General features: G+C 40.4%; 2 protein-coding genes across 4 annotated transcripts in view; one reads left to right on the forward strand and one right to left on the reverse strand.

The window, feature by feature from the left end:
- sh3pxd2b (SH3 and PX domains 2B) overlaps positions 1–3119 on the forward strand; it is a 50656-nt gene extending 47537 nt beyond the window's left edge. For all 3 annotated transcript variants that reach the window (XM_081390209.1, XM_081390210.1, XM_081390211.1), the window contains one exon: positions 19–3119. In XM_081390209.1, the coding sequence (XP_081246335.1) occupies positions 19–1581 (1563 nt within the window). In that variant the 3' untranslated portion in view covers positions 1582–3119. The remainder of the gene's footprint in view (positions 1–18) is intronic.
- Positions 3120–5422: 2303 nt separating this feature from the next.
- stk10 (serine/threonine kinase 10) overlaps positions 5423–20136 on the reverse strand; it is a 60867-nt gene continuing 46153 nt past the window's right edge. Inside the window, exons 11-19 of the mRNA XM_081390399.1 lie at positions 15868–15991; positions 13998–14177; positions 13608–13700; positions 13226–13355; positions 12236–12360; positions 11454–11642; positions 10871–10996; positions 9621–9734; positions 5423–6705 (exon numbers count right to left, since the gene is read on the reverse strand). Coding sequence (XP_081246525.1) covers positions 6565–6705; positions 9621–9734; positions 10871–10996; positions 11454–11642; positions 12236–12360; positions 13226–13355; positions 13608–13700; positions 13998–14177; positions 15868–15991 — 1222 coding nt within the window. The 3' untranslated portion in view covers positions 5423–6564. The remainder of the gene's footprint in view (positions 6706–9620; positions 9735–10870; positions 10997–11453; positions 11643–12235; positions 12361–13225; positions 13356–13607; positions 13701–13997; positions 14178–15867; positions 15992–20136) is intronic.

Genomic DNA, 20136 nt, shown 5'->3' on the forward strand with positions numbered 1-20136 from the left:
CATACCCTGTATTCCCAGGTCATTGAGAAGAACTCCAGTGGCTGGTGGTACATTCAGATTGATGAGAAAGAAGGCTGGGCTCCAGTCACATTCATTGATAAATACAAGAAGACTAGCAATGCCTCTAGGCCTAACTTTTTGGCTCCCCTTCCTGGTGAGATGGGTCAGCTGAAGTTTGATGATACCTCAAGCAATAATACCAACTCTGAGCATAGTTGGTCCAAACCCTTGCCAGAAGAACCTTCATCCAACTCTGAATTTTCCACCCGTTCCAAGCTAAGAGAATGGAAGCCCAACGCGGTCAAGGGCAGCTCCCATTTTTCTGCGCCCTTACCCCCACCTCCATCCTCACCTACGGCTGAAGAGAAGCCGGCTTTACCTCCAAGGAGAGAATCCATCAACAAGAGCTTGGAACTGGAGGACAAACCCAAAGCAGACCTTTCTAAACCCCTCCCACCCAAAGTAGACCTTTCTAAACCTCTCCCACCCAAAGTAGACCTTTCTAAACCTCTCCCACCCAAAGTAGACATCTCTAAACCTCTCCCACCCAAACCACCAATCCCAGGAGTCATCGTACCATTGGTGACGCCAAAAGCAGCTCCTCTCAAACCAGACAAACCCCCAGAGATGAAGAAGGAGGAGAAGAACAAGCAACTCTATCTGCGCAATGAAATGGGCTTGGAGTGTGGCCACAATATCTCAGCCAAGGAGGTGAAAAAGTTTAACCTAAAGCATGTGGCCAAGCAGCCTCCCAAACCCAAACCAGATTCACTCGAAGAGAAGCCTGATTCGGCCAGCCCAGCCCCCTTCCTGAAGCCGAAACCAGTGGTCAGACCAAAGCCCCCCCCTGCAGTGAAACCAGAGCCGGTAGCTAAGAGTGAGCTGGACATCACAAACCTTCGGAGTAAACTTCGTCCGTCTAAGCCTCCAGAGCTCAGTGGCAACTCAAGTGATCCCAGCCAACAGAACGATATGCCATCCAGTAACCCCCCGAATAATGGCGGAACAAATGAAGAGCCAAAATTCCCCCCTAAGCAACAAAACGGCCATAACCCACCAGAAACAACTAAACCGCCGACACCTGCACCAAAAGAGCCTCCCAATAGGCCGTCTGTGGCCCCTAGAAGGCCTCCACCACCAAAGAAGAGTTCAGAGCCAGCCAGTCCTACAGACACCAAAGCTCCTCAAAAAGACTTGCTGGAAGCCAAGCCGGCTGCCCCTCCTCAGAACAGACCCCCGCCACCCAAAATGAAAGCCTTCCCTTTGCCAGCCTCCAAAGAAAAGGAGAAGGAGGAACCCAAGCCCAAAGTACCTGTGCCACCAAAGCCCCTCATTAAGACAGACAAACCAGGGCCTCCGAGAGACAAACTCCCTCCCCTTATCAAGGAGCCAGCCAAAGAGGAGCTGTTCTTAGCCGTGGCAGACTTTGAAGGAGACGAGCAGACACCTGGCTTTAAAGAGGGCGCTGTCTTCGAAGTGCTGGAGAAAAGTGGTAGCGGCTGGTGGTTTTGTAAAAATGTGAGTGATGGGCCAGTGATGGAGGGCTGGATTCCTTCCAATTACCTGACCAAGAAACCTTAGGTACTCTCGGCATCGCTGCCTAAAGAAAACCTTATTTAATTAACATCTTTATTTATGGGTACCTTTTTTTTTTTTTTAAATCACATTCCATCCTTTGCAAGTTCAAACAGGCCATAATAATTAGTTTGCTTGCTTTTTAATTGTGTAACTCTCCCTTTTAGTGTGCTTTCATACGTTAGCACTGTTACTTGCGCATTCTTATGTTAATCAAACCTTATATGTATCGCTAAAGGTTTAAGTGACTAGCAATATATTAATGACTTTTCACAGCCTCCATGATATTGTGCCTCAGTATAATATGCAAAGCGTTCTGTGCTTTTTGCGTAGTACTGTATATGCAAATAAGTAAAACTTGATATCTGAGCAGTGTATATCAGCAGATTGAGTCTAGATTAGAATACGAGTATGCTTCTATATTACACATACTACAAAACCTTACAAAAAGCAAGTTGGAGCTTCAAATCAAGCCTGGAGAACTTCAACGCTCTAGCTTTATAATGCTACGTTTCCATTTTGAGTCTTAGTTTACAGCCAAGTACAAATAATCATAAATATGGTAGGTTCTAAGACTATAAAACTCTACAGATCACGTTGCTTGTTTATCTACTTTAATTTTCAATTGTTTGGTTTCAAGCTGCACTTTTTATAGACTCTGCACTGTGGAGCTGATGAGTAAAGGGAAGGTGTGGAATGAGGAGAAGCAAGAAACGGCCTTAAGGTTTACAGAACGGTGGCACCCATTTCTATTCTTATTCATTTCTATTTGATTTCTGTCGTGTAAATGTTATTGCAAACATTGATATAAAAAGCAACTGTTTTGCAGTACCAATTGTCCACATTAGTGAATAATGGATTACCTCAGAGCAGCCATAATATTGTCAATCTTTTATATATATGTCAGTATTGCCCAAAGTATTTTCATACCATTGACTAATGTGCTTAGATATTTTACAATCAATGTCAAATGTTTCAACATTCATGCTTGACTGGTTTCAAGCATACATTTGATAAACATGTTTATTGTTAACACTACATTTGGAAATGTGTATTTTATGTTACTAAAAATATTGTGTTTTTGTTTTCCATTCATTTGTTTATCAGAAAACTAAAACAGTGTTCAAGAGGTGCCCAGTGGGACTTGACAATACTGGGAGCACCAGAAATCATATGCTGACTTTGCTCTATGGTCATTAGCTCCTGGTTGCTATAAAATGCATCCATAAAAGCAGTCCATCTTTAAACGTGCAACACATGCAAGTGCCTGAGTGAGGAAAGGATAGTGGAAGGTGTTCTGTAGTTGAGAGGTATTTGCTAGAAAAATACTATGAAGGATAACAGAGCGAAGAGGGTAAACACTGTAAGTATGAAACATGACTGTTAAAATGTGTTTCTCCAACCAGGAACAAAGGCAAGATGACATAGGTTACCTTATTGTTATTATTATTTTATTTTGTGTGTGTGATGTTTTGTTAATAGTATTTTTGTCTTTTAACTTTTTTTTTACATTATGTAAATCAAATAAACATTTTAAATAGTCAACGTGATTTTTTTTTTGTATTATAAGCAATCCCATGGGAACACTTTATTATAGTGAAAGTTATCTATCGCACACTTTATTCTGTCTTCCATTTATATAATTGTCTTTTTAAGTTTCTGGTTACTTTATATCCAGTTTCCTTTTAATTGACAAAAGAGAACGAAATATAGCTGGATTTTTGAAGTTGGAAAGGGAAGGCATGGGTTTTCAAACTCCCCAAAATTATAATGAACTGGCAAGTTTAAAGTTCCTGAAAGGTAGCAATAAAGGAGAGACGGATGCATAGATGTTTCTTTTTTTTTTTTTTTTTTAAATGATAAGCAAATGTATTTCTTGCAGTAAAAAAAAAAAATCTATACGTCTATAAAATCTTCTAAATCTATATAGACTATGGACTAATATCAATATCTAATCCAATATACATGATTAATATCATGGAGAAATATCAAATTATGCAAACACATTGCCTTGAAATTGGGGGGAACACGAATAGTCGATCATACATATTCAGTTCAGTGTGTTTATTGCATGTCATTGAATGTACATTAGTGAACTGTTTTACAATGCTAATGGCTAATGTTAATTCATTAATATGCGTCATCAATCAATCAGTCAAAAGTTTTGTTATTCAAAATATATTTGTATTTTGTTATTGTTATACAAAATAATCTTGAAAGAAGTCTCTTTTGCTCACCAAGGCTGTATTTATTTGATCAAAATACAGAAGAAAAAAAATCATAGTATATTAGAATGATTTCTGAAGGATCATCATGTGACACTGAAGACTAGAGTAATGATACTTTGATCACAGTGATTACTGTTTAAAATATATTCAAATAGTACAATTTTGAATTATTAATATTTGTTTTCTGTTTTATAATAATAAGAGTATAATATAGTCTAATAAAAATATTAAACTTTGTTGAAAAACTTTTGATTAGTTGATATGAGTAGATTCATAAAAATCAAACAAAGTACCAGAATAACTTGGGTTTAGTGTAAACTTGGATTGGATGGATGGATGGATGGATGGATGAATGAAGGAATGGATGGATGGATGACTGAAGGAATGAATGGATGGATGGATGGATGAATGAAGTAATGAGATGGATGGATGGATGGATGGATGACTGAAGGAATGAATGGATGGATGGATGGATGAATGAAGTAATGAGATGGATGGATGGATGGATGAAGGAATGAATAGATGGGTGGATGGTAAGTCAAAATGCATGTTTGAGCTGTTTTAACTGAAAGAAACTTGCACTGATATATCTTAAAATATGTCAGTGTCATTGTTTTGTCACAATATTCAAACCAGTAATGATTTTTCTAAGTCACGTTTATAGAAGCTGCTTAAATGCCATAATTCTAAGGCCTAATCCAGGCTTAATTTAAGCCCTGACTGTGAAACCAGGCCAACAAAGCCATATTTTCCTTCCACCGTTTCCTTTCTTGTTGGAAGGTAAGGATGAATAGTTTTAGGGAATGATCAGGAGAGGAAAACAACAGTCTATACAAAAGTCTGCCAATAAAACAAAGTGTGTAGGCTATATCACATGTGCGAATCACAGCCGTGTGCAAGTGTCAAGTGTTACTTTCACAAAAAGCATTTAGAAGTAACTTTTTATTAAACATTTTACCACCTTAATTAAAACGTTGCCCAATGTAAATTAAGTAAAGTCATAAAGTATGGCAGTTGGAGAGTCTTTACCTCGTCTGCTCTTTGAATCCATGAAAGTTTGCTGAAACCATTTTCCGACATTAGACACGTTCCTGATCCTGGGACAACATTCCTGTCCGAAACATTAATCCTAACCCTATCCGTACCCCTACATCTAACTCTACTCATGAGTGATGTGTTATATCGTCAGGTGAACTATCCCTTTAAATCTGATTGGTTGACTGGAATGTTGTTGTGGGATAAACAAAGATGTCGATCCAGGAACACGTTGTACTTGTAGAAATCAGGTTCTGCTACAGACTGACAGGTAGGCTACTGGTTTTGCATTACATTGTTTTTCTAGATCAACAAGTACTAGAATGTCGTTTTGGGGTTTTTAAACGCTATGTCAAAGAAGTAAAACTTTTTAAAACATTGAACTGCTGGTGATGTCGTGGTTTGCAGTGTGCGCCACAGACTCCAGTCACGCTCAAATCTACTGGTTTAGAGATAGAAACACCAAATACGGTTTGAGACCTTTTCATCTTCCAGTGAGCTGCCATGTTTAAGATAAACCACATGGCCCGGTTAGCACAAAGCTATTTCTAATACCAAGTACTCAATGAAAGAACTGCAAGGATGAATAATAAACATCTCATTTATTATATATACTCTCGTAGGAAAACAGTTTCTTACATCAGGAGAGGCATCATCATCCACACTGAACCTTTGGTTACACAGAGTTAGACTCGAACAGGAATGACCAACATTGTGCATAAAAAATAAAATCCAAGTACCTTATCTTCAGAAACACTGGGAAAATAAACCCTTCAGATGGCTAAAGTTGTAAAATAACACATTTATAAAATCTGAACTCAACATTAGAGGAACACACATATTGCACTTGGGTTAGGTGACAAAATGGCCGACAATAAACCAAACAGGAAAACATCAACTCCATGCCAACGTCAACTAAATCCCCCAGCCAGAAGTCTTTAACTCTGGCCCGTCTCGTCCAGTGTGATGCGTTTACAGTAAATGTGCCACTGGCAGTTCGTGGCAGAGAATAACTCACATTTTTGGTGAACTTTGCAGAATAATAAAAGTGGCAAATTAGTCGTCGTCTCGTAGATAAAACAACAAAAACATCCAACAAACGTGTAAAATAACTTAATGTACCAATTAAAATGTATGCTTCGTGTGAAGCGGTTCAAAAAACAAATTAAAACGTAAATTCATTTTTCAGCATTTAAACATTTGTACAAGGTCAAAATTGGTTTTTAAAAGAAAAGCGATAAAGTTTCAATATATATATATTAAATGATCATAGAAAAAATAAAAATATATAAGAATATGCAAGGTTTGTACAATATGTTTGGCAATACACCTTTAGCTAACTTAAAGAGACAATTCCAACAGTAGCTTTTAGACTAAGGCAAGAGTCTGTCAGACCTCGAAATGCCCTCGTTTCTTATTCATGATGCAAAATCCCTTCGTCTAAATAAATGCATCAAAGCACTTGCAGCTGTCTATACTGAGCAGATCACTGGCAATAAACCTACAATTAAATGAATGTCATTTCAAGTGACTGTACTTAAATCATGAATGTGTCAGTATGTGTTGTTAGTATCAGTTTAAATGGTCCTTTGGCTTCTTCAGCATCATGTGATTCTACGTTCTGTGCATTTATCAGATTACGCCTCCTACAAAAATAAAAAAGCTCAAATACTTGGGGATCTGGATGTGAGAGTGTGTGTGGCGCTCATGTGAGTGTGTGTGGCGCTCATGTGGTGGAGGAATCCACGTATGGAAGGAACTTGGTGAGTTTGTTCGGTGAGCCGACGTTCAGACACTCGGAATCTTCGCTCATCCTGAAGAAAATCTCCTGTTCTTTCTTCCTCAGAGTCAGTTCATCCTCCAGAACCTGAGAGAGCAAACGACAACACATCGTACTTCAACTCCACAACCCTTCCATTGATCTGCTGATATTCTGAGATGATAACTGACAATTAAACGCATCTCTCATTACTGTAAAAACAATATATTATTTAAAGGTTTTTTATCATCATTGTAGAATTTGTTGTATTAACCTATAAGTATAACCTAAAAACAATGCCATTATCTACAGTTGTGGTCAGAATTATTGGCACCCCTGGTAAATATAATCAAAAATAGCTGTAAAAATAAATCTGCATTGTTTATCCTTCTGATCTTTTATTACAAAAATTAGCAGAAGTAAAAGAATTGAAAGTGGAGTGTAAATCACATTATGAAATAAATGTTTTTCTCCAAAACACGTTGGCCATAATTATTGGCACTCTTTTATTAAAGTCCCCCTGTGGTGAAAATCAAGCTTTTAATTTTGTTTATGTGTCTATGTGGTGTTTTTAATATGCTTTAAGACAAATCATGTGTAAATTCATATTTCCTCCTTAAAACTGCAGTGAACCAAAGACAGTCTCAAAAACACGCTTTGAAATCGCTGGTGTTTCTGACGTCACAAACTACCTTGTAACCAATCAGATCAACGTGTGATCGTCAGCCAGTGGATCGCTGAGCTGAGTGAGTGAGTGGAGGCGGGGCTCATTTGCATATTCATAGAACCGCGTATACTACAATGAGGAAAATAAGTATTTGAACACCCTGCTATTTTGCAAGTTCTCCCACTTGGAAATCATGGAGGGGTCTGAAATTGTCACCTGTTTGAGGTTGTTAGCTGCATAAAGACTCCTGTCCACCCCATACAATCAGTAAGAATCCAACTACTAACATGGCCAAGACCAAAGAGCTGTCCAAAGACACTAGAGACAAAATTGTACACCTCCACAAGGCTGGAAAGGGCTACGGGGAAATTGCCAAGCAGCTTGGTGAAAAAAGGTCCACTGTTGGAGCAATCATTAGAAAATGGAAGAAGCTAAACATGACTGTCAATCTCCCTCGGACTGGGGCTCCATGCAAGATCTCACCTCGTGGGGTCTCAATGATCCTAAGAAAGGTGAGAAATCAGCCCAGAACTACACGGGAGGAGCTGGTCAATGACCTGAAAAGAGCTGGGACCACCGTTTCCAAGGTTACTGTTGGTAATACACTAAGACGTCATGGTTTGAAATCATGCATGGCACGGAAGGTTCCCCTGCTTAAACCAGCACATGTCAAGGCCCATCTTAAGTTTGCCAATGACCATTTGGATGATCATGGGAGAAAGTCATGTGGTCAGATGAGACCAAAATAGAACTTTTTGGTCATAATTCCACTAAACGTGTTTGGAGGAAGAAGAATGATGAGTACCATCCCAAGAACACCATCCCTACTGTGAAGCATGGGGGTGGTAGCATCATGCTTTGGGGGTGTTTTTCTGCACAAGGGACAGGGCGACTGCACTGTATGAAGGAGAGGATGACCGGGGCCATGTATTGCGAGATTTTGGGGAACAACCTCCTTCCCTCAGTTAGAGCATTGAAGATGGGTCGAGGCTGGGTCTTCCAACATGACAATGACCCGAAGCACACAGCCAGGATAACCAAGGAGTGGCTCTGTAAGAAGCATATCAAGGTTCTGGCGTGGCCTAGCCAGTCTCCAGACCTAAACCCAATAGAGAATCTTTGGAGGGAGCTCAAACTCCGTGTTTCTCAGCGACAGCCCAGAAACCTGACTGATCTAGAGAAGATCTGTGTGGAGGAGTGGGCCAAAATCCCTCCTGCAGTGTGTGCAAACCTGGGGAAAAACTACAGGAAACGTTTGACCTCTGTAATTGTAAACAAAGGCTACTGTGCCAAATATTAACATTGATTTTCTCAGGTGTTAAAATACTTATTTGCAGCTGTATCATACAAATAAATAGTTAAAAAAATCATACATTGTGATTTCTGGATTTTTTGTTTTAGATTATGTCTCTCACAGTGGACATGCGCCTACGATGACAATTTCAGACCCCTCCATGATTTCTAAGTGGGAGAACTTGCAAAATAGCAGGGTGTTCAAATACTTATTTTCCTCACTGTAAATGAGGCAAGGGTGTCGAGTTACATTCAAGATATTTTAAGGCATGAACACAATTTATTTTTCAAGGAAAAACTTTTAAATATGTCATTTTGGTGATCGAAGATGAGTTTTAATGGATAAAATTATTGACTACAGGGGGAATTTAAAATATTTCTCTTTTTGTTCAACTTTAATTGGAGCCCAGAAAACTTGAATAATATAATATAATATAATATAATATAATATAATATAATATAATATAATATAATATAACATAAAAATGCAGTCTGATTAGCCCTACAAGCCTTCATATCATAAAGACCATTAGACCAAGAATGTTTAGAATGATGGGAATGTTAAACTGGAGCGTTTTTTTATTTTTTTTTTATTTTTAACCATAATGCAAGTTAAGCCCTTAATTCAAAATGTTTGCGTGCGCTCCAGAACGGGTCTATTCTTCACGTGCTCTTCAGTTCAGTTCGCTTATTTGAACGGCAACATGTGAATGAAATATAAACTGCACAATTATCGTGGTTAACTCAAATAATTGTGATTAAATCAAATAACCGCAATCAGACGATTAATCGAAAATCGTGACAAGTCTAATATTAAAACAGAAAACAGCCATTTTAAATTGTACATTACAATATTACTATTTTTACTGTTTTTGATCAAATAAATGCAGCCGGCCACGATGACCATAAGCGACTCAAATATCGTACCATCCACACACATTTGAATGGAAGTGTTCAATTAATGTTTCTTTTTCTGTAATTGAGATTTTAGGGTGAAATATGAGCCAGACGCGGATCCTCTCAGTGTCCAATCGTGTAAGAGAGAGTAAGAGTGAACTCTGACCTTCTTCCTGGGCTTGAGGTGTTCTCTCCAGTCCTTCAGCTGCTGGTTGTGTTGCTCATCCAGAGACTTCAGACGCTGCGTTTCGTTTTCTATTAGCAGGTGACATTTCTCATTCTGCAGGAGACATTCACAGTCAGACACAGTGTGAGACAAAACAACTGTTACCCCCAAAACACCACTGAGTTTTCAGTGAGAGACGCGATGCAACACAAAAATGTCCGCTAATACTATACAGTATACAAGTATACAGTAACAAAATAGTTTTACGAACTTAATTCATAGTTTATCTTCTGCAAAACACACAAAAAAGAGTGTGTCAGATAATGTTGGGGTTGAAACAAAAAACACTCGGACATGTATCAAACGATCTGTTCCTTTTGTGTTCTACACGATGTGTGTGCACGTAGTGCTGGGCGGGATGACCAAAAATGTATATGACAGTATTTTTTCAATAACCGGTTTCACAGTATATGACGGTATTATTATTTTTCAAGCATGACTGGGTGTTAACCACATTTTCTGCTGATTGAGAGAGGAGATACTGCAGTAGACTGACTCAGAATGCCCTATTTTACTGTCATGAGTGAATATTGTAGAAAAATCCACACTGGTATTAATACAAGTTTGCACAAAATGATGCTGTTTATAAAGCGGTCCAGCAGGAGGCGCTGTTGGCATGACACTCAGAAACAGCGGTTGCCCCAGTAACGGCTGAACACAAAGCGGTTTCCCCGGTAACGGATGTACACAAAGCGGTTTCCCCGGTAACGGATGTACACAAAGCAGCACAGCGCTCATAAACACTGCTTTATCAGGAAAGATAAAGAAAGATTCAATTGAAATAACATTGAAACTTTTCTTAAGACAGCAGGTTCACTTCAGACACATTCATATAAAAAACACCCGTGCCGCTTGGTTTTGACTTTGAAACGTGTAGTGCTCATGTTTATTCAACGATGTCAGTGCCAACCACAAATAGATTTCCCAAAAGGCTGTGTTAATATTGTGAACCAATGTATGGGAAACGCTGTAATATAATTTGACAGCTATCAGTTATAGTTTAACCTGTCCATCGTCACCGTTACAGTAACACACACATCTGTGCATCACCAGTGCAACGGTGAAGAGACCCTCTCAAACAGTGTCGCGTTCCCAGCGTTGTTAAAGCCACATACACCGGTACCGCCCAGCACTATGTGGACAAGGCTTAAGAAGACGGCCAGGAAAAGCATGAGGATTGTGTGTGTGACCTGCAGCTGCTGAAGCTCTCGGCTGTTCCCCTCACACTGGCTGATCATCTCTCTCATCTGGTTATCATGTTTCTGCTGCTGGTGCAGTCGCTCGGCCTTCTGCCTCTTCTCCTCCAGCCTGGTGAACTGAGGACGACAGAGAGAGAGAGAAGTCTCAGAGAGGAGGACACACACACACACGAGCCGAGAGAGGAGTCTCAGAGAGGAGGACACACACACACACGAGCCGAGAGAGGAGTCTCAGAGAGGAGGACACACACACACACGGGCCGAGAGAGGAGTCTCAGAGAGTAGGACACACACACACACGGGCCGAGAGAGAAGTCTCAGAGAGGAGGACACACACACTTGCCGAGAGAGAAGTCTCAGAGAAGAGGAGACACACACACACGGGCTGAGAGAGACGTCTCAGAGAGGAGGACACACACACACACATACCGAGAGAGAAGTCTCAGAGAAGAGGAGACACACACACACGGGCTGAGAGAGACGTCTCAGAGAGGAGGACACATATACACACACACGGGCTGAGAGAGACGTCTCAGAGAGGAGGACACACACACACACACACACACACACACACCTGCTTGATCTTCTCGCGGTCCTCCGCAGAGTTCCCGGTGGAGTTGATCTTCAGGCTCTTCTTGAACATGACCATGCGTGTTTTGCCCTCGCTGCGCTGGATCTTGGGGAGTCTGTTCTTCTCCTGCTGCTGTCGAGCTTTGAGGAGCTCAATCATGCGCTGGTTATAGCACTGCATCTGTTCCTGTTCCTGAACACACACACACACACACACCATCCACACACGGGTCAGAACACACAACCACATGCTGAACACTTACACTGAATCAGATGTGTGCCACCTTTGGAAGTGATAAAGTCTGATCACATCGCCTGCACTAAGACACTGAGCTTTTTTATTGTATGGCGGAAACAAGCTTCCACAACATGATTATGGTATAAATGCTTTCTATAAATGTAATTCAGGGCTATTTGCTGATGAATCATTCAGAATGATGCGTGAACAGATTCAGCTCAGTTTCAGTTGTAGTTCAGTTTAAACTTTTATTTATTTCCAGCAAGTAGTGCCTCAGGTATATATTATTTATACTGTATACCATTACAGTTTTAATAATATTCTGAATTAGCTTTTATTTTCTTATCTTTAGTTTACATTTAAAAAAAATAAAAATGCAGGCCTAGACAACTCAATTTTTAAATGTTCTGATATTTCCAGGTATTGTATGACCATGGAAACCCTAAAACTATAATACTCCCATTAAAGTCAACAAAGCAGTCCAACACAGGAAGTGCAAATGTTCCCCATTCCTGTCTGTCGCACTGCAAACACACACACACACACACCTTCTCGTGTTTCTTGAGGAGCTGGTGTCTCTGCATGAAGTACTGGTCCTTCAGCTGCTGTTTGAGGAGCTGGTGTCTCTCGTGCAAGTTCTTCTCCTCCATGTCCCAGACAGTGGACTCTCGATCTGACGGATGAAGAGAGCGCTTGGGTTATGAGCACGATCTGCTTAAAACCTTCAACATGGACGTCACTCAAGTTTTCTAAAGCCTTGATTCTTAAAGGGATGGTTCGGAGTAAAATCAACCAAGGGTCGTTTGCACCATGACCTCGAAACAAACACCCCCCAGAAGCCTTTTTCCCTTGGTCGAACATTATTAAAGTTAGAGCTTATTTAGAGAAATCAGCCGGATGGCTTAGTGCAGGCGCTAATGGATCCTATGATGTATCTCATAAATTACCCCACTAATAATGCCCAGAATGGCACCAAACTTCTACAGTAGTACAAATAGGTTCTGTACTCATAAAATGAGGCATTGGAAAGTTTGTAAGTACATCAGGAGTTTATATAAATAACACTTGCCTGACGGCTCATGCTACCGCTTACCCGGACGTCGAGGTCACTTCCGTGATTTGGGAAAAGCACGTAAAAGTCCTTTAAAAGTAGTGTAACGACAAATTAATGTTTTTCCGAAGTGTTGACAACTTAGTGTTAACTAATAATTGTTGCAAACTGGTACTACCAACAAAATATTAGTGCATTCCTGGAACTGGGCGTCGTTACACTACATCCTTGTGCATCGCTTTCTGCCAGGACTTTTACAGGCTTTTCCCAAATCACGGAAGTGACCTCGACGTCCGGGTTAGTGGTAGCATGAGCTGTTGGGCAAGTGTTATTTAAATAAACTCTTTAGGCACTTTCCAATGCCTCGTTTCATGAGTACAGAACCTATTTGTACAACTGTAGAAGTTTGGTGCCATTCTGGGCATTATGGTGCAAAGGACCCTAGGCTGATTTTACTCCGAACCATTCGTTTAATCTTCATTTATACCTCTGAGCAGAGCCTGTTTTTTGAGGAGGCACTGGCGCTCCGTTTCGGAGATTTCCCGCTTATTTTCAGCGATAATGCTCTTCAGAGTCGAGTCAAGATAATCCCTCTGATCCGCAAGGAACTTCTCTTCCTGAACAAAGAGCCGGAGAGAATAAAAGTCAAACCTTTTTGACACAAACAGATGCAGCTGATGCGCTTTCCTGTAATAATGTTCTGCTGAGAGATCTCGAGATCATGGAAAAACAAGAAGAGCACTTCTCAAGTCCAGTGGAGATACTTGATTAAACATGTTTTCATTGGTCATCTCCTACTATTTGAATTGGGCTTTGATTCTTAAGGTTCAAACTGCTCAAAAGTGGAGACAGCCACGTCTTAAACAAACCTCGTTTGACTTCAGCTGTTGAAAGTTGTTCATTTTGACCTTCAAACTGTCTTTCCTCTGATTCCTGGGCAGTTTCTCCACTTCTTGTTTGACCTGAGACAAAATAAAGATAAAAGTGTTTCATTTGAAACTGGAAAACTGAACACAAATCTACATGTTTTCTACAATGGCCCCATAACGTACTGTACTGTAAAATTACATTACAATAGTAAAGTTCTAGAATATTATTTACACATTCAAGTATATTAATTCATATATTTCATTACCAATCACATTCATTTGATATTAAAAGTTTTGTGCAACAAAAAGTTTGGGGAATCATTGAAATTTAGTCAAAAAAGTATATTTTGAATCTATATTTGATTATATATTGAGGTGTAGCTCACTCACCTCTTTCTTCTTGTGCTTCATCTGGTCCAGGAACTTGCTGTAGGCTTTCTCCTGCTCAGCGCGGATGCGTTTGCCCTCTTCCCGCAGTCGTGTGGTGTGGTCCAGCTCCATCTTCTCTATGGTCTGCTTCTGCTGTTTCTCCAGGGTCTCCAGCTCCGTGTCAAAGTATTTTTTCTTGGCCTGTGAGCACAGCCGCAGACCAATATATCAGCACTATTTCTTAGCATTTCAACTGCATAAAGTGTGTAATATTATGGGAGTTTCTCCTCTACCAGAAATATCCTGTTTAAGGCAGGACACTATGGGCAAAAGCAGTGGCAATTTTGAGATTTTGGGCTATTTTGCTTCCATAACATGTCTTCTGTGAAAATAAGTTTCTTTTATTATACTTTATCTAATTTTGCATCAGTGGATTTCAACACAGTACACATTTTTAAAGGCTGCCTCTTCAAAGCAAGCCGTTTTCTCCTGGACTGAGCCAGAAAGCCACTTCAGCTCTTCCACACAACTCATTCTTGATCAGCCACGTTCACACAGCAGCAGAATACGCTGTGTTTGAGTCTTTAATACGCTTACGTTCACAGGTCACACACAGTTCAGTCATTTCTGGGAGTGACTGATCTCACACCCGTACATTTCCAGGACTCGCAACTACATTCTTGGAAAACCAGTATTGAATGGACAACTAGTCTGTCACGTAAAACAGTGCGAGAGAGATGCTCTAGATTAGATCATTCATTAGATAATGCTACATTTGCGAAAAGCGCAGAGTGAATCAAGTTCTGCACGTGATTTACTGACAATTCACAAATTAAAGAACACAGACAGAGCCGGATCATTTCCATTATGACCAACGCAATCTACAGAGAGCAGCACAAATTAGCGTCTGGTGTAAGACAAGTTTTTTTGGGGCTGTAAATAATGGTGCAAATACCAGTAAATTGACTAGCGCAAACCTTAATAAATCACCTTGTGTGTTTCATTTAAACTCTCCTCACATAAATTTAGTGTCTAAAAGGAAAACTCCTACAAATGCATATGCAATAAGATCAGCCGCTAAAGTCCACGCCTTTTCAGCGAAAATTTTTCACTGCGTGTCAGGATTTCACAGGATTTAGTAAATCCTGACAGTAGTTTTTTAACGCCAAAAGAGGCTTTGCGCTAGAGCAAACTGTCAGTAAATTTGGCCCTTAAATGTACTGTGTAATAGTGTGTGTGTGTGTGTGTGTGTGTGTGTGTGTGTGTGTGTGTGTGTGTGTGTGTGTGTGTGTGTGTGTGTGGGCGCGATCGAACAGTGGAAACATAAAAACATACTCCGTCATTTGGTTTATACAGGACATCATTCAAACTGCAAAGTGTTTAAGTTACTGTTAATTAAAATTTTAAGGAAAACAAATATATTAATCTGAAATGAAGCAAATTCATTCTCAATTCATTCAGGTACAATTACCAAACATATCTCAAGGTCTTTGTCTTTTTATTAATTTAATTAATAAACTAATTATATAAAACTTTTGCCAGTGCACTACAAATAAACTGGTTCTATGCCTTTACTTTATTAATAAAACTTATTTAAAGTAATTTATTTTCCTTTGGTGGAACAGCCTGAGACATGCACAAGCCTTCTGCATTTTTGTTTTGCTTTTCCCTCCATTGTACCGAACTCGTACCGAACCGAGATGTCTGAACCGAGGTATGAACCAAACCGTGACTTCTGTGTACCGTTCCACCCCTAATATATATATATAAGTAAATTTTTTACCCCATTGTCTTAATAGGAAAGCCCGTTCATAACGTCTTTAAACTGAGCTTAACTGTCTTCACGACTGCAAACATGCAGTGTGTTGTGCTGGAGATCTGTGACTCTTACATTCATCTCCTGGTCGAATCTGCGCTGCATCAGTTCCCGCTGATCCTTCAGCTTCATGTTGAGCACGGCCTGAGCTCGATGCTGCTCTTTCTGCAGAAGACGGAGATCTCGAAGCTCCTGGCGCCTGTGTGGATCAATCAACGCAGACATTCACATATACATCTGAGGACTCTTTTGACTTGCTTAATATAAAAAAGATGATATTTATAAATCTCACTGTTTTTTTGTTTTGTTTTTTGAACAGTCAATGGGCAGCAAAACTACAGTAGTCAACATTTGAAGTGGATCAAAACCTTTCATCAAAGTTATACATGAATTTTGAACAATACCCGTTCTTGTCTTAGGACAACTTTGATTTGATCCACTTCAAATGTTGACAACTGTATTTGGTTACTAACATTCTTCAAAACAACTTTTTTTGTGTTCAGCAGAAGAAGTGGAACGACATAAGTAAACGATGACGCAATCTTCATTTTTGGGTGGACTATCCCTTTAAGCTGAAAATGTGAAGTATCTCGCCAACCAAAGAATGTCTAGAATGCAGCAATCGTCTGTTCTTCCACAGTCACGACCCACAGAGAGCACTACAGAGGACTCATGGGAAAGACACCCCCACCTCATTCATTGCATGACTTCACTGACAGCCAAAGACCAGAAGAATGTTCCACAAAGATATTTCATGTGGGGGTAGATCTCAAGCCTGTCAAAAACACGTCCAAGTCATATTTCATCACGAAACCAAAAGAAATAAACGCATTGCATTTTGCTTAAGGGAAATGAAGTCTATTATTAAGAAGATTGAGTTTGTGTTTTGATTTTGGGGTAAAATATGAGCTGGACATGTTTGCTGTGAGACTGAAGTGAAGCAGTGCTCTGTGTGTTTCACGCAAGGACACTATCACACCACTAGATGGCAGAAGTGGCATTGTTTGTAGGTGCAGACAGAGAGCAGTGTGTGTGTGTGTGTGTGTGTGTGTGTGTGTGTGTGTGTGTGTGTGTGTGTGGTGGGAAACACTCGGTATTTAATCTACTACCACCAGCTGAGGTGCTTCAAGAGAAACGGCTAGATTGAAAGGTTCACAAGGATTCAGATGATGGATCTGCTGAAGGGAGATTTGAGCTCTTGTTTTGCCCTTTAAAAGCAGTCCACTTCCTCTGGCTGTACACAAAGTTCCCCTTGTGTATTAATGTCCCTTTCGGGAAAGACAAGGTCTTGGACCTGAGACCTAAAATAGTCTGTTTACTCAGCCGAGATGCAAGATCAAGTACAAAACTTTTTTCCTCTTAAAAGGTTATTTTATCATTCTGTCATCATTTACTCACCCTCATGTTGTTCCAAACTTGTTAGACTTTTGTTCATCTTTTAAATACAAATGAAGATCTTTTTGATGGAATCTGAGAGCTTTTGGTCTCTCCATTCACAGTACACATAACTACCACTCTGACTTTTATTCACATATAAACATTCATCAACGCACACATGTGGTAAATGGAAGCTTAAGCATGTTCGCTTGACATGCAAGAACCAATGAGGTTCATTCTTGTGTTACGCATCACGTTTGAGCTTCGGCAAGAACCAATGAGGTTCATTCTTGTGTTACGCATCACGTTTGAGCTTCGGCAAGAACCAATGAGGTTCATTCTTGTGTTACGCATCACGTTTGAGCTTCAGCAAGAACCAATGAGGTTCATTCTTGTGTTACGCAGGACGTTTGAGCTTCAGCAAGAACCAATGAGGTCCATTCTTGTGTTACGCATCACGTTTGAGCTTCGGCAAGAACCAATGAGGTCCATTCTTGTGTTACGCATCACGTTTGAGCTTCGGCAAGAACCAATGAGGTCCATTCTTGTGTTACGCATCACGTTTGAGCTTCGGCAAGAACCAATGAGGTCCATTCTTGTGTTACGCATCACGTTTGAGCTTCGGCAAGAACCAATGAGGTTCATTCTTGTGTTACGCATCACGTTTGAGCTTCGGCGAGAACCAATGAGGTTCATTCTTGTGTTACGCATCACGTTTGAGCTTCGGCGAGAACCAATGAGGTTCATTCTTGTGTTACGCAACACGTTTGAGCTTCGGCGAGAACCAATGAGGTTCATTCTTGTGTTACGCAACACGTTTGAGCTTCGGCGAGAACCAATGAGGTTCATTCTTGTGTTACGCATCACGTTTGAGCTTCGGCGAGAACCAATGAGGTTCATTCTTGTGTTACGCAACACGTTTGAGCTTCGGCAAGAACCAATGAGGTTCATTCTTGTGTTACGCATAACGTTTGAGCTTCGGCAAGAACCAATGAGGTTCATTCTTGTGTTACGCATCACGTTTGAGCTTCGGCGAGAACCAATGAGGTTCATTCTTGTGTTACGCATCACGTTTGAGCTTCGGCGAGAACCAATGAGGTTCATTCTTGTGTTACGCAACACGTTTGAGCTTCGGCAAGAACCAATGAGGTCCATTCTTGTGTTACGCATCACGTTTGAGCTTCGGCAAGAACCAATGAGGTTCATTCTTGTGTTACGCATCACGTTTGAGCTTCAGCAAGAACCAATGAGGTTCATGCTTGTGTTACGCAACACGTTTGAGCTTCGGCGAGAACCAATGAGGTTCATTCTTGTGTTACGCAACACGTTTGAGCTTCGGCAAGAACCAATGAGGTTCATTCTCTGTTACGCAGCACGTTTGAGCTTCGGCAAGAACCAATGAGGTTCATTCTTGTGTTACGCATCACGTTTGAGCTTCGGCAAGAACCAATGAGGTTCATTCTTGTGTTACGCATCACGTTTGAGCTTCGGCGAGAACCAATGAGGTTCATTCTTGTGTTACGCAACACGTTTGAGCTTCGGCGAGAACCAATGAGGTTCATTCTTGTGTTACGCATCACATTTGAGCTTCGGCGAGAACCAATGAGGTTCATTCTTGTGTTACGCAACACGTTTGAGCTTCGGCAAGAACCAATGAGGTTCATTCTTGTGTTACGCAACACGTTTGAGTTTCGGCAAGAACCAATGAGGTTCATTCTTGTGTTACGCATCACATTTGAGCTTCGGCGAGAACCAATGAGGTTCATTCTTGTGTTACGCAACACGTTTGAGTTTCGGCAAGAACCAATGAGGTTCATTCTTGTGTTACGCATCACGTTTGAGCTTCAGCAAGAACCAATGAGGTTCATGCTTGTGTTACGCAACACGTTTGAGCTTCGGCAAGAACCAATGAGGTTCATTCTTGTGTTACGCATCACGTTTGAGCTTCGGCGAGAACCAATGAGGTTCATTCTTGTGTTACGCAACACGTTTGAGCTTCGGCAAGAACCAATGAGGTTCATTCTTGTGTTACGCATCACGTTTGAGCTTCGGCAAGAACCAATGAGGTTCATTCTCTGTTACGCAGCACGTTTGAGCTTCTGCAAGCTAGGTAGATCTGCTTTTTCCAATTTTGTTCTGCATGCATGGAATGAGCTTAGGGGTTTACTACACATGGAATCCTTAACATCTCTTGATCTGTTCTAAGATATTTTAAAGTCTGTTTTTATGGAACAATGTCATTGTTTTAGCTGCATATGATTTGGATTGTTTATTAGATGTTGGTGTTTTGTGTCCGTTTATTGTGTGGTTTTATGCATTTCTTTGTCATTTTTGTTTTTGCTGGCCATCATGACCAGGACTCCCTGGTAGAAGAGATCCTGTATCGCAACGGGACCTTCCTGGTTAAATACAAAAGAGGTTTATTACACAGCACGTTTGAGCTTCCGCAAGAACAAATGAGGTTTGTTCTCACGTGTCAAGCAAGTACGGTTCATCTCGCTGATTAGTTTTACAATCTCTTTATGAACTTTTTTGAATCAACAAAGTAGTACTTGCGCGGACTGTCAATGGAGGGAAAGAAATCTCCCAGATTTCATTAATCATATCTTCATTTGTGTTCCCTAAGATGAACGAAAGTCTTACAAGTAATTGATGACAATATTTTTTTTCACATTTTTTAAAGGTGCATTGCGCAACATTTCATGTTAAAAATACCAGTTTTTCTAACCCATACATGCTTGAACAATTGCCTGATGGGCTGAATGAGCCCTTCTCTGATCACTGCGATTGCCTCTATAATCCTGTACAGTAAAATAAATAAGAGGGATTCGGGTCGGAATTTGAGACTGGGCCTATTAAATTGCCAATATTGCAGTTTTGCTTCTTGCCAGAGGGGGCATAGTTCTGCAAAAACTCAGAGACTTGCGCAATGCACCTTTAAAGAGCTTGATTAAAGCGAGTGATGGC

Source organism: Scardinius erythrophthalmus, assembly GCF_964197995.2.
Source record: "Scardinius erythrophthalmus genome assembly, chromosome: 17".
Taxonomy (NCBI): Eukaryota; Metazoa; Chordata; class Actinopteri; order Cypriniformes; family Leuciscidae; genus Scardinius; species Scardinius erythrophthalmus.